Below are 12,220 nucleotides of genomic sequence, written 5' to 3'. Positions count from 1 at the left end.
CCCAACCACCTTTTTGATGCCTATTTATCCCAGCCTGAGCCATAATGCAATCTACAATATGAAACAGCATTATGCACAAAAAAGTCCAAGAAAAGCCCACTGTCTTTAAACAGTGAACCAGCAGGAGGGCAAGTGTACACTTCAGAACACGTTTACTATCCCTGCTGTACTCTAGAGGAACACCATGAAAGAAGCTGCACCCTTCCCACTTCCCAGTAGGTGTGGAAACCAGGGTGGAGTCCTGTCAAGTATCACCACCATGTGTTATCAGGGAGCACACTTACCCTTCTCCCCACACTAACAAAGCAGTACCCTCTCCCACTGGGTGTGATGGAAATTATGAGACAGAACCCTGTCAACCATCCTCAGCCTGTACTACTGAGGTGACTGACTTCTCCCTCCCCAGATACTCTGGAGACCAAAGGGTAGAGCCCTTATAGACTGTCCTTCCCTGCACTAACACAGGCAAAAGTAGTGCCTCTCTTCCTCCCCACAGACACTGGAGATTGTGTGGTAGAGCCCTAAGGGCCATGCCCAGCTTGCATTAAGCAAACATTAGCAAAAAGCAGCAACCTTCTATTTCTTTTGGCCTCTAACTAGAAAACCCTGTTCTCAGTAATTAATAGAACTACAAGTGAGCAAACTAGCCAAGCTATAGAAAGAAACCAATGACACTACAAACCAATGGGCTCTGATATTTATAGAGTACTCCACCTCAAAATAGTAGAATGAATGTTCTCTTTAATCTCTAAGATAGATCATACCCTGGGTCAAAAAGTAAAGCTTGACAAATTTAAAATGAAATGACACAACATATAGTCTCAGACAATAATGTAAATTAGAAATCAGTAACAAGGAAAATGGAAAAAATATTCACTTAGAAATTAACACATTCCTAATAATAGCTAAAGCATCAAAAGAAGTCTCATGAAAAAGTACAAAATTAAAAATACAGGGGTGCCTGGGTGGCTCAGTCAGGAAAGCATCCAACTTCAGCTAAGTTCATGATCTAGAAGCTCATGGGTTTGAGTCCTGCATGGGACTCTCTGCCCTCAGGGCAGAGCCCACTTCAGATCCTCTGTCTCCCCCTCTCTCTGCCCCTCCCCAACTTGTGCTCCCTCTCTCAAAAATAACATTAAAAATAAAATTATATGTATAAAAAAGTACAGTACATAAGGATTTATGGGATACAGTTAAACCAAGACTTAATAGGACATTTATAGCATTAACAAGACATTTATAGCATATATATTAGAAAAAAATGAAAGGGCTCAAATAATAGTCTAACCTTCTACCTAAACTAGAAAAAAAAAGGAAAATAAACCAAAAATCAAGCTGAAAATCTGCCCTGTCAAAATCCAGGTTATTACCTATATTTGTAGAGACTAGCAACTAGGAATTAATTTTACATTTTTACATGGTTGGAAAAAATATTTTGTGATTTGAAAATTTTATGGAATTTAAACTTTAGTGCCATAAATAAAATTGGGTTGGAACTCAGCTATACTCATTTGTTTACATATTGTATATGATCCTTTTGTACTAGAGTGTACAGCTGAACAGTTGTAACAGAGACCATGTGGCCTGTAAAACCTAAATATTTAACTGTTTGGCTATTTGCAGATAAGTTTGACCACTCTTGAAATTGAATCCATAGTTTAAAGAAAAAATCTCTAGGCCCAGAAAGTTTCACTAGAGAATTCTCTAAAGTATTTGTTTACTTTTAAATAGTAAAGAGAGAGATGGAGCATGAGCAGGGGGAGGGGCAGAGAAAGTAGGAGACAAAGAATCTATAACAGCCTCCAGGGTCTGCGCTGTCAGCACAGAGCCCAATACAGGGCTCAAACTCACAAGTGGTGAGATCATGACCTGAACTGAAGTCAGATGCTTAACTGACTGAGCCTGCCTGCCACCCCTCTAAAACATTTGAAAAAGAAACATGAACTCTACTCATTCTCTGCCAGAAATGAAAAGGAAGAAGACTTGTCAACTCATTTTATGAAGCCAGCACTGCCATGATACCAAAGCCAGATAAAGACAGTAGACTAAAAAGAAAACTACACACCACTAGTCCTCATTAACAGATGCAAAAGTTCTCAACAAAATACTAGCAAATTGAATCCAACAACATATGAAAAGAATTATACAATATGACCAAGTGGGGTTTATTCAAGGAATATAAGACCAGATCAATATTCAAACACTAATCAATGTTACCACCATGGCAACAATGTAAAGCTGAAAAAAATCATATGATCATATGAATTGATACAGAGAAACCACTTGATAAAATTTAATACCCATTCATGATAACTCTTAGTACACTACAAGTGGAGGTGAGCATCAACTTGATGACACCTCCCCAAAATCTACAGCTAACATCATACTAAGTGGAGAAAGGTGAAAAACTCTAAGCAGCTCACATTTTCCTCAACACTAACTACATCCATGCTTTAAAACACTCAATATCAATAAAAAGGAATGAACTAAACTACTGATACACGCAAACTCAGATGGACCTCTCGTGCATTACGGTGAATGAAATGAAGCCCATCTCAACAGGTTAATTTGATTTTTACAACATGCTCAAAATAATCAATTATAGTGGTTAATATCTTTTGTAATTTTGAATGAAATAAAGCCCCTCTTAACTAGTTACATAATTTGATTTTTACAACATGCTCAAGATAATCTATTATAATGATGTAGAACAAATCAGTGCTTTCCAGGGTTTAGGATAAGGGGGAGGGTGTCCATATAAAGCAATACATGGAAGTTTCTTTGTGAGGGAGTTTCTTCCTAGATCAGTTCTCTACAGTAATTGTGATTAGTCTATACATGTAGTACAGTTTCACAGCAACATACAAACATGAGTGCATGTAAGAACTGATGACCAAATAAGGTATGTAGTTTATAGTAATATACCAGTTAGTTTCTGGTTTTGAAAATTATACTATTGTTATAAGATGATGTCATTAGAGGAAGCTGGATGAAGGGTACATGGGAGCTATTATTGAAATTTGTGAATGTACAATTATTTTAAAATAAAATGTTAAAAAAATAAATTCAGAAGTAAAATATAGTCCCAGCTCTCCCCACACCAAAAAAAAAAAAGAAAAGAAAAGAAAAGAAAAAGGTAAGATATATTTTCAGACAAAAAGTGAGAGAATTAATTAGTCTCCAGGAAATTTCCACTACAATTTTAAAAGAAGTTGTTTTCAAAGACAGGAAATGAAACCAATTGTAATCTCAGTTCTATGGGAGGGCTGAAGAATTCCAACAACAATAAATATGAGACTTTTTTTCTTCCTCTCTTAGTTTCTTTGAAATAAAAGTGATTGTTTTTTAAAAAAAAATTAATGTTTATTCATTTTCGAGAGACAGAGAGCATGAGTGGGGAAGGAGCAGAGAGAGAGGGAGACACAGAGAGGAGAAAACAGGAAACAACCTTCTTGACTGCAGCCACAGCAATTTCCTACTTGACACATCCCCAAAGGCAAGGGAATCAAAAGCAAAAATGAACTATTGGGACCTCATCAAGGTAAAAAGCTTCTGCACTGCAAAGGAAACAATCAAGAAAACTAATAGGCAACTGACGGAATGGGAAAAGATAGTTGCAAATGACATATCAGATAAAGGGTTAGTATCCAAAATCTTCAAGGAACTCACCAAACCCCACACTCAAAAAACAGATAATCCGGTGAAGAAATGGGCAGAAGACATGAACAGACACTTCTACAAAGAGGACATCCAGATGGCCAACAGACACATGAAACGATGCTCAATATCACTCATCGTCAGGGAAACACAAATCAAAACGACACTGAGACCACCTCACGCCAGTCACAGTGGCTGAAATGAACAAATCAGGAGACTATAGATGCTGGTGATGATGTGGAGAAACGGGAACCCTCTTACACTGTTGGCAGGAATGTAAACCGGTGCAGCTGCTCTGGAAACAGTGTGGAGGCTCCTCAAAAAATTAACAATAGAACTCCCCTGTGACTCAGAAACAGCACTGCTAGGAATTTACCCAAGGGATATAGGAGTGTTGATGCATAGGGGCACATGTACCCCAATGTTCATAGCAGCACTTTCAACAATAGCCAAATCATGGAAAGAGCCTAAATGTCCATCAACTGACGAACAGATCAAGAAGATGTGGTTATATATACAATGGAGTACTAGATGGCAATGAGAAAGAATGAAATCTGGCCATTTGTAGCAATGTGGATGGAACTGGAGAGTATTATGCTAAGTGAAAATAAGTCAGGCAGAGAAAGACAGACCATATTTTTTCACTTATAAGTGGAATAGGAGAAACTTAACTGAGGACCATGGGGGATGGGAAGGGGAAAATATAGTTAAGGAGAGGGAGGGAGGGAGAAACTATAAGAGACTCTTAAATACTGAGAACAAACTGAGGGTTGATGGTGGTGGGGGAGAGGGGAAAATGGGTGATGGGCATGGAGCAGGGCTCTTGTTGGGATGAGCACGGCGTGTTTATGGAAACCAACTTTAAAATAAACTATATATAATGAAAAGAAAGAAAATTATAAAAAATAAATTCAGAAGTAAAATATAGTTCCAGCTCTCCCCACGCCAAAAAAAAAAAAAAAAGAAAGAAAAAAAGAAAGAAAAGGAAAAAGAGAAAGGTGAAATAAAGATATTTTCAGACAAGAAGTGAGAGAATTAGTCTCCACTACAGTGTTACAGGAAATTGTTTGCAAAGATGGGAAATGAACCAACTGTAATCTCAGTTCTATGGGAGGGCTGAAGAATTCCAACAACAATAAATATTTTCTTCCTCTCTTAATTTCTTTGAAATAAAAGTGATTTTTTTTAAAAAGAATTAACGTTTATTCATTTTTGAGAGACAGAGAGCATTAGCAGATAAGGAACAGAGAGAGAGGGAGACACAGGATCTGAAACAGGCTCCAGGCTCTGAGCTGTCAGCACAGAGCCTGATGTGGGGCTTGAACTCATGAACTGTGACATCATGACCTGAGCCAAAGTTGGATGCTACTGACTGAGCCACCCAGATGGCCCAAAACTGATTTTTTTAAAGCACAATAGTAACTGCATTATGGAATTAGTTATATATGTAAAAAAATGTATGACAACAGTAGCACAAAGGATAGGAGATAAGTGGAAATGTATATTTGCAAGATTCTTACATTATATGATGTGGTTTATTTAGTCAGCATAGATGGTTGTACAAGTGAAGGATGTATGTTGTAATTTCTAGAGCTATGTTAATATAGTAGCCACTGACCACATATGACTTGAATATTTGGAAAATGTCTAGTCTAAATTAAAGCGTGCTGTTAGTCTAAGACACACCAGACTTTGAAGACTTAATATGGAAAAAAGAATAGAATATGTCTCAATTTTTATTATAATATTTTGGATATTGGCTTAATTAGAGTATATATTTTTAAAGTAAACTTTAATTAGAGTGGTTTCAGAGCAGGGTTTGCAAACTTTTTCTTTCAAGGGCAGACAGTAAATATTTTAGGATTTGGGGGACATGCATCTGTGTTATGAATACTCTGCCACTATAGCGTGAAAGTAGCCACAGACAATGTGTAAGAGAATATGTAATCAAATGAGGATGGCTTTGTTGTAATATGACTATTTATAACTATTATAATGTAATGATATAAGTATATTTCAGTATAACTATTTAAAATAAGTGACTTGCTGAATTTGGCCCATAGGCCATATCTTGCTGAACTAAAGTAACCACTACAACAAAAACAAAATAAAAAAGAGCCCGAAGAAGTATAGTTTAAAAACTGAAGCGATGAGAGACAAATTCCCAGTTACTCGAAAAGAAAGTGGGAGGGAGGCCAAAAATGCCAAAGAATAAATGAAGCCAAAAGAAATCAAAGAGTGAGATTTATAGAATAAACTACAATAATTACATTAAATGAAATGGACAGAAACACACAGATTCAAAGACACAAACACACAAAAACATTAAACATAACAGGGTGGAAAAGGACACACCATGTAAACTATTCATAGGAAGGCTGGAATTGTTAAAATTAAATCAAAGTAGAATTCAAGACAAAAGAATACTGACACATGTAAGAAGGATGTTTCACAATGATAAGGAGACTATTTCACCAAAATGACGAAAGAGTTCTGTATCTCTATATTAACAGCATGGAAATCTGTGAAGCAAAACCTCCAGAACTAAAGGAAAAAGAGACACCTCCAAAATTACAGTTGAAGATTTAACATACCTCTGTCATTAATTGATTAAAGACGAGGATAAAATAAAGCAAAACAGGATATAGAAGGATCGAACAACACTATCAAACAATTTAACCTAATCACCCCTTATAGAATAGTAAACTCCAAACTTCAGAATATATATTTGTTGTAAGTACACAAGGAACTTTCACCAAACTAAGTCTTCTTCTTGACCATAAAACACGTTTCAATGTATTTTAAAGGATTGCCAGAATATGCTCTGATAGTAAGTTAGAGTAGAAGTCAGTAACAAAAATATAGCAATAAAATCTCAGAAATATTTAGGATTTAAAAAGCATACTTCCAAATAATCCATGGGGTCAAAGACTAAGTGAAGGGAAATTAGAAAATATGTTTAACTGAACAATGAAATAAATACATCAGAATTTGTGGGATATATCTAAAGCATCACTTAAAATTTTTTATAGCTTTATATATTTTAGAAAAAAGGCTTGGGATGCTTGGGTGGCTCAGTTGGTTAAGCGGCCAACTTCAGGTCAGGCCATGATCCCACAGCTTGTGGGTTCAAGCCCCGCATTGGTCTCTGTGCTGACAGCTCAGAGCCTGGAGCTGGTTTTGATTCTGTGTCTCCCTTTCTCTCTGACCCTCCCCCACTCACACTCTGTGTCTCTCAAAAATAAACATACAAAAAAATTTTTAAGAAAAGGCTTAAAATTCATGATTTAAGCATTTACCTTATGAAGCTTAAAAAAAGAGCACCCAAAGTAAGTAAAAGGAATGAAATGATAAAAAATGATAATTAGCAAATAGAAAAAAGAATCAACAGTAGATAAATCAACAAATCCAAAACTTGGTTCTTTGAAAAGATCAATAAAAATGATAAGCAATCTAGCTAGACTGTAAAAAAAAAAAAAAAACTCATTGAAAGATACATATTACCAAAACTGACACAAGAAGAAAAAGAAAATCTAATGATTATTATATGTTATAGAGAGTAATTTCACAATTAAAAATTTCCTTACAACAAACCTTAGGCCCAAGTGATTTTTTTGCTAAATTCTAGTAAACATTAATGAAAGACAAATCCTGCTAAAACAGTTTCTGAAAATAGACACTTCCAATTTGTATAGTGACCTGAAAACAAAACCACACAAGTATAAGAAAAAAAAAATACAGATCAATATCTCTCATCAATGTGGATATAAAACCCTTTAATGGAATAATAGCAAATGAATTCAGTATGACAACACATCATGACTAAATGCGGTTTACCCCAGAGAAAAAAGGTTGATTTAACACTCAAAAATCAATGCAAATTTATTACACTAGTAAAGGAGAAAAATCATATGATCATTTCAGTAGGTCCCAAAAAAGCCCTTAATATACATTCATGACTTAATTTTTTTCAACAACTACAATGAAATTTCCTCAGCCTGATAAAGGGCATTTAGGAAAAAGCTACAGCTAACGTCATACTTAGTGTATAAAGAATGTTTTCCGCCAAAGAACAGGAACAAAACAAGGATGCCCACTCTAAGTGTAGTATTAGAGATCATGGCAGGTATAACAAAGCATGAAAAAAAGATACGAAAGACATACATGTTGGAAAAGAAGAAGTGAAACTCTATTCACAAACATGACTGTATAGAAAACCCCGAGTCTACCCAAAAATGAGAATTAAAAAGTGCCTTTAGAAAGACAAGATCAATATACAAAATGATATTTACAATAGAATAAAGAACAAGACATTTAGAGAGAATTTTAATGGAAGATGTATAAGATACCTATACCAAAAACTACGTAACACTGAGAGAAATTAAAGATCTACATAAATGGAGAGTAGTATCAGGTTCATGTATTGGAAGACTCAAATGTGTTGTTGGGATTTCAGTTGCCCCTAAACTGATCTTTAGATTTAGTGGAATCACTATCAGAATACCATTGTGCTTTTTAGTGAAAAGTGACCAACCGGTTCTTAAATTTTAGGGAGAGGAATAGGACCGAATGCATTCTTGAAAAGGGTTGAAGGACTTGTACTACCTAATTTCAGAACTAGTTGTAAAGCTGCAGTAATCGATGCACTGTGGCTGTGGTGGAAGGACAGACTGGTAGAAGACAAGAGAGAGTTCAGAAATAGATCATTGTTTAGTCAGGTCAATTTTGAAAAAGACAAGGAACTTCAACCCCTTATGCCACACACAAGAATGATTTGAGCTCGTGACTCAAAATGAAAGCCCAAACTAGAAGTCTTTTAAAAAAATATATAGCAAACTGTGACCCTAAGATAGGCAAAGCTTTCTCAGGAAGATTGATAAATTGAATTTCAAATAAAAATAACAGTTTTTGTTCATTAAAGACAAATAAATGAATAGACAAGCTGCAAACTAGGAGAACATGTCCACAATACAGATGTATAAAGAATTCCTACAACTCAGTAATAAAGAGACAATCATCGAAATAAAAATGGACCCAGACATTTTACAAAAGAAGATGTATTAATGTGCACTCAGCACATGAAAAGTGCCCACAATTATTATCAGGTAAATGATAATTGGAATCAACATAGATACTAATACATAAATTCTGGAATGCCTAAAATTAAAAAGACCAACAACGTCAATTGCTGGGGAGGATCTGGGCTTACTGGTGGGACTTTAAAATGGAAGGACGTGTCGGTTATTCATAAAGTTGAACATAACATCTACCCTGTGAACTAGAAATTCCACTTCTCAGGACAAACAAAATGTAACCACAGAAGGACCTGTGTCACAATGTTCATAGCAACTATTATTCATGATGGCTAGAGCCAGGGGCAGCCCAGATATTGCTAATGGGAGAATGGATATATGGATTATGATGTAGTTACACAGTGGAGTTCTGCTCAACAAGAAAAAATTACTGATATATGTAACAATATGGATGAGTTTCAAAAACAAACAAACAAACAAACAAACATGCTGAGTGAAAGAAGCCAGACTCAAATGAGTGCATTCTGTATGCCTACATGGTATGTGACATTCTAGAAGAGGCAAAACTAACCTAGTGATGAAAATCAGAATATCAGAACAGTGGTTGTTTGGGGGAAAGGGACTAAGAAAGGGAACAAAGAGCTTTCTGGAGTGATGAAATCTGCACACACACATCACAGTGCCACGCCAGTTAAAATGAATCAATTTCTTTGCTTAGAACCTGGGCATCAGTTTTTTTTATAGTCCCTTCCTATCTCCATAATCAAAGTAATTCTGGTGCATAGTATGGGTTGAAAAAAAACAGTCAAGAATCTGAAAATTTTGTCACCAAGCAATATTTATAATTTTACAAATGGGACCATTAAGTTTAAAGGAATCTTACTAGTACTGAAAAAACTTTCTCTGGATAAGCGTGTATGCTTGCTGGTTGGATAAGAAACGCCCAACTTGTATGCATCTAACGTTTGCCTGGCTGCCACGAGGTTCAGAGCCAAAGTCAGTGCTCAGCTTAGTGCTAACATCTCAACTGCCTGATAAACCAACTTTGAGGGGAGAGAGTTTGGGAGATAGAAAATGGGGGCATCAAAATACCCTGTTTCACACTTTAAACTACCTCAAGTCATTTGGGGGAAATGATGGGGTATAAATCATATAAAACATTGGTCCTTTTGGGAAAAAAAGTATTTTTTTCATTGAAGATATAAATACATTGTATGCTTCTCCTCAAAAAAAGTTAGATTAGGAAAGACTTTTGCTGTTGTTTGAATGAGTCGCCTACTAAAGGTAAGTCACTACCCAACCAAGTGATCGAATAACATAAAAAATACATCATTTTAAAAAGAACCGTATCAATAGGGACACTCTTCACTTACGTTTGATTATAAGGGCGAGAGTGGAGGAACCCAGGTAAGGGTATGGAATATGGTAAGAGTCCCTAATGGACCATAGATGGCATAAAAAATTATACTTCTCATTACATTCTCAGGGTAAAGAAATCAGATCTGTACACAAATGTGCTCACTGTCACTCTGTTTCTGTGAGGACTGGTGTCAGCTGCTTTGATTTTATCCACTGGATAGGATATTTTCTGCCCCGTCTCATTTAACAAAACCATACAACCTTGGCCCTCACGCAAAAGTAAAACATCTTTATTCCCAGAGGGCACATTCTAATGTAACATTAAGGGAAAACAACAGCAACAACACACAGCAGAAAGCCTCTCACCTGAGCTGTCTCACTGGTAAGCAATCCAGGCAGCGGCTCCTCTCTTCGCACTTGTCTCCCGGTTAAGCAGGACTCAGCACTTCTCTCACTGTGGATGCTGTTCTCTCTTAACCTATTTTGCATCTGATTGACTTGCTTTGTTGCAGCCTTTCGACAAACAACCTGTTGATAGAGAGTAATGATGTATAATGAAAACTTTTGACACTTGTAAAAAAAAAATGCCTCCATATCCAGGTTCTTGAAAATTCTACACTTGCCAGGCTTTGAAAAAAAGGGAAGAAATAAAGAGGAGACTGAAAAATGGATGTTATAGAAAGAATACAGCAGTTGGCAGGATCCAGACCCTTTCTCATCAATAGTACAAGACCAATTAAAATCAGTGTCACTGTTGTACGCTCTTTAGAAATTATCTCTACAGATAACTTGCTTATTGAAAACGGCATTTTTACAGAAAACTGTCACATTCGAAAACTGCGCATGAATTCATTATTAACCTTTGCTGGGAGTGGATCCAGTACATCATTTTAGTTTCAATTCTTATTAATTAGACTCTTAGTTTTCTATCATTGAAGTGAGCCTAATTAATGCGAATGTATAACGTTGCTGACGTTCTTATGCAGGTAATTTAACCTCTGAGCAGAAGAGGAACAGTTCCTGCCACCTTGTACTGTGGGCCAGTACTAGAGGCTAAGTCCTACAACAAGCCTCTGTCTCTACCGCTCTTTTTCACACCACGGTGTTATGAGGGCACGGCTGACTCTAGTAACCTGGAGGAAGATACGAGAATCGAAGGGCAGACCCCACAATACCGTTGGGAAGACTGAAAGCCACAGTGAAGACCCGTGGGCGAAGTATTTGGTCAGCAGCTTCATGTTTACAGCAGCTGAAAGTGCCATCACCTCTTCATGGGTTAAAGAGGGGGCAGAAGACAGGCACAGCGCAAGGGGAAATAATGGAGTAGCCAGTGCCAAGACAGAGCGTGAATTACACTGGCTGGGCAAGCAGAGCCTTAATTTGTAGGCTCTCAATTTTTAGCTTCTATTGCCAAGTGTGTTCACTCCTTTCCTTTAAAATATGCTGGTGTTTTGTGGCTAGGTCTAAACTGTCACAACTCCATTCCTTATTCACCCCTCCTCCCGGATCCCAGCTTCTCAAAGGATAGCAAAGCCACCGCTTTTCAGTACCCCAACAATTGGAACTGTTCCCTACTTACTCAGGGTTTCCTTGTTTTTACCACTCAAGTCTCCAAACTACTGGGAAAATTCATGTGTAACCACCTTCTGAGTCATGCTCCCACTGAAGTCATCGTGGTGATAAAGGCTCATCATACCACTGGTGTGAGACAAAGGTTTTCCCACAGCTGTTGTACACCGGCTCATTCTGAGAAAAGACTGGCTTGCCAATCACTGTGAAAATGTATTTTATGATACAAAGGATTGGTTGAGACATTGAGGTTTTTAATGCCTCCTGGATGCGAGGCCCTTTAGGTAGAAGAGTTTTTGGCCTGGGAGCCTCCGAAGTACAAACAAAATTTGATCTAATATATTCAGTCCTCTGTGACGCTTTCTGGAAGAGATGGAGCCTCCTGGATCTGCCGTCAGTTGGCCGGATGGGTAGGGGGCGCTGCCGTAACCACTTCTAGCTAATAAAACACTACCCGGTTTATGGGAAATTTCTGTTTCTAGGGGAACTTTTAAGAGGGCTAAGAGTGAAGTGGGAAAGTTAAGGTTGACTCTTAATTGTGAACAGAGGTAAAACTTTTTCTCAAAGATATGAAAGCAAGTATAGAAAACACTCTGGGCATC

At 37.0% G+C, this 12,220-nt stretch overlaps 1 protein-coding gene across 4 annotated transcripts in view; it reads right to left on the bottom strand.

Annotated features, from left to right (window-relative positions):
• Nucleotides 1–12,220, bottom strand: part of VRK2 (VRK serine/threonine kinase 2) — a 101,904-nt gene that overhangs the window by 6,042 nt on the left and 83,642 nt on the right. For all 4 annotated transcript variants that reach the window (XM_029937405.1, XM_029937406.1, XM_029937408.1 and 1 more), the window contains one exon: nucleotides 10,416–10,577. In XM_029937405.1, coding sequence (XP_029793265.1) covers nucleotides 10,416–10,577 — 162 coding nt within the window. The remainder of the gene's footprint in view (nucleotides 1–10,415; nucleotides 10,578–12,220) is intronic.

The sequence above is a fragment of the Suricata suricatta genome, chromosome 4, assembly GCF_006229205.1.
Source record: "Suricata suricatta isolate VVHF042 chromosome 4, meerkat_22Aug2017_6uvM2_HiC, whole genome shotgun sequence".
Lineage (NCBI taxonomy): Eukaryota > Metazoa > Chordata > Mammalia > Carnivora > Herpestidae > Suricata > Suricata suricatta.
This window is presented reverse-complemented; position numbering and strand designations above follow the sequence as displayed.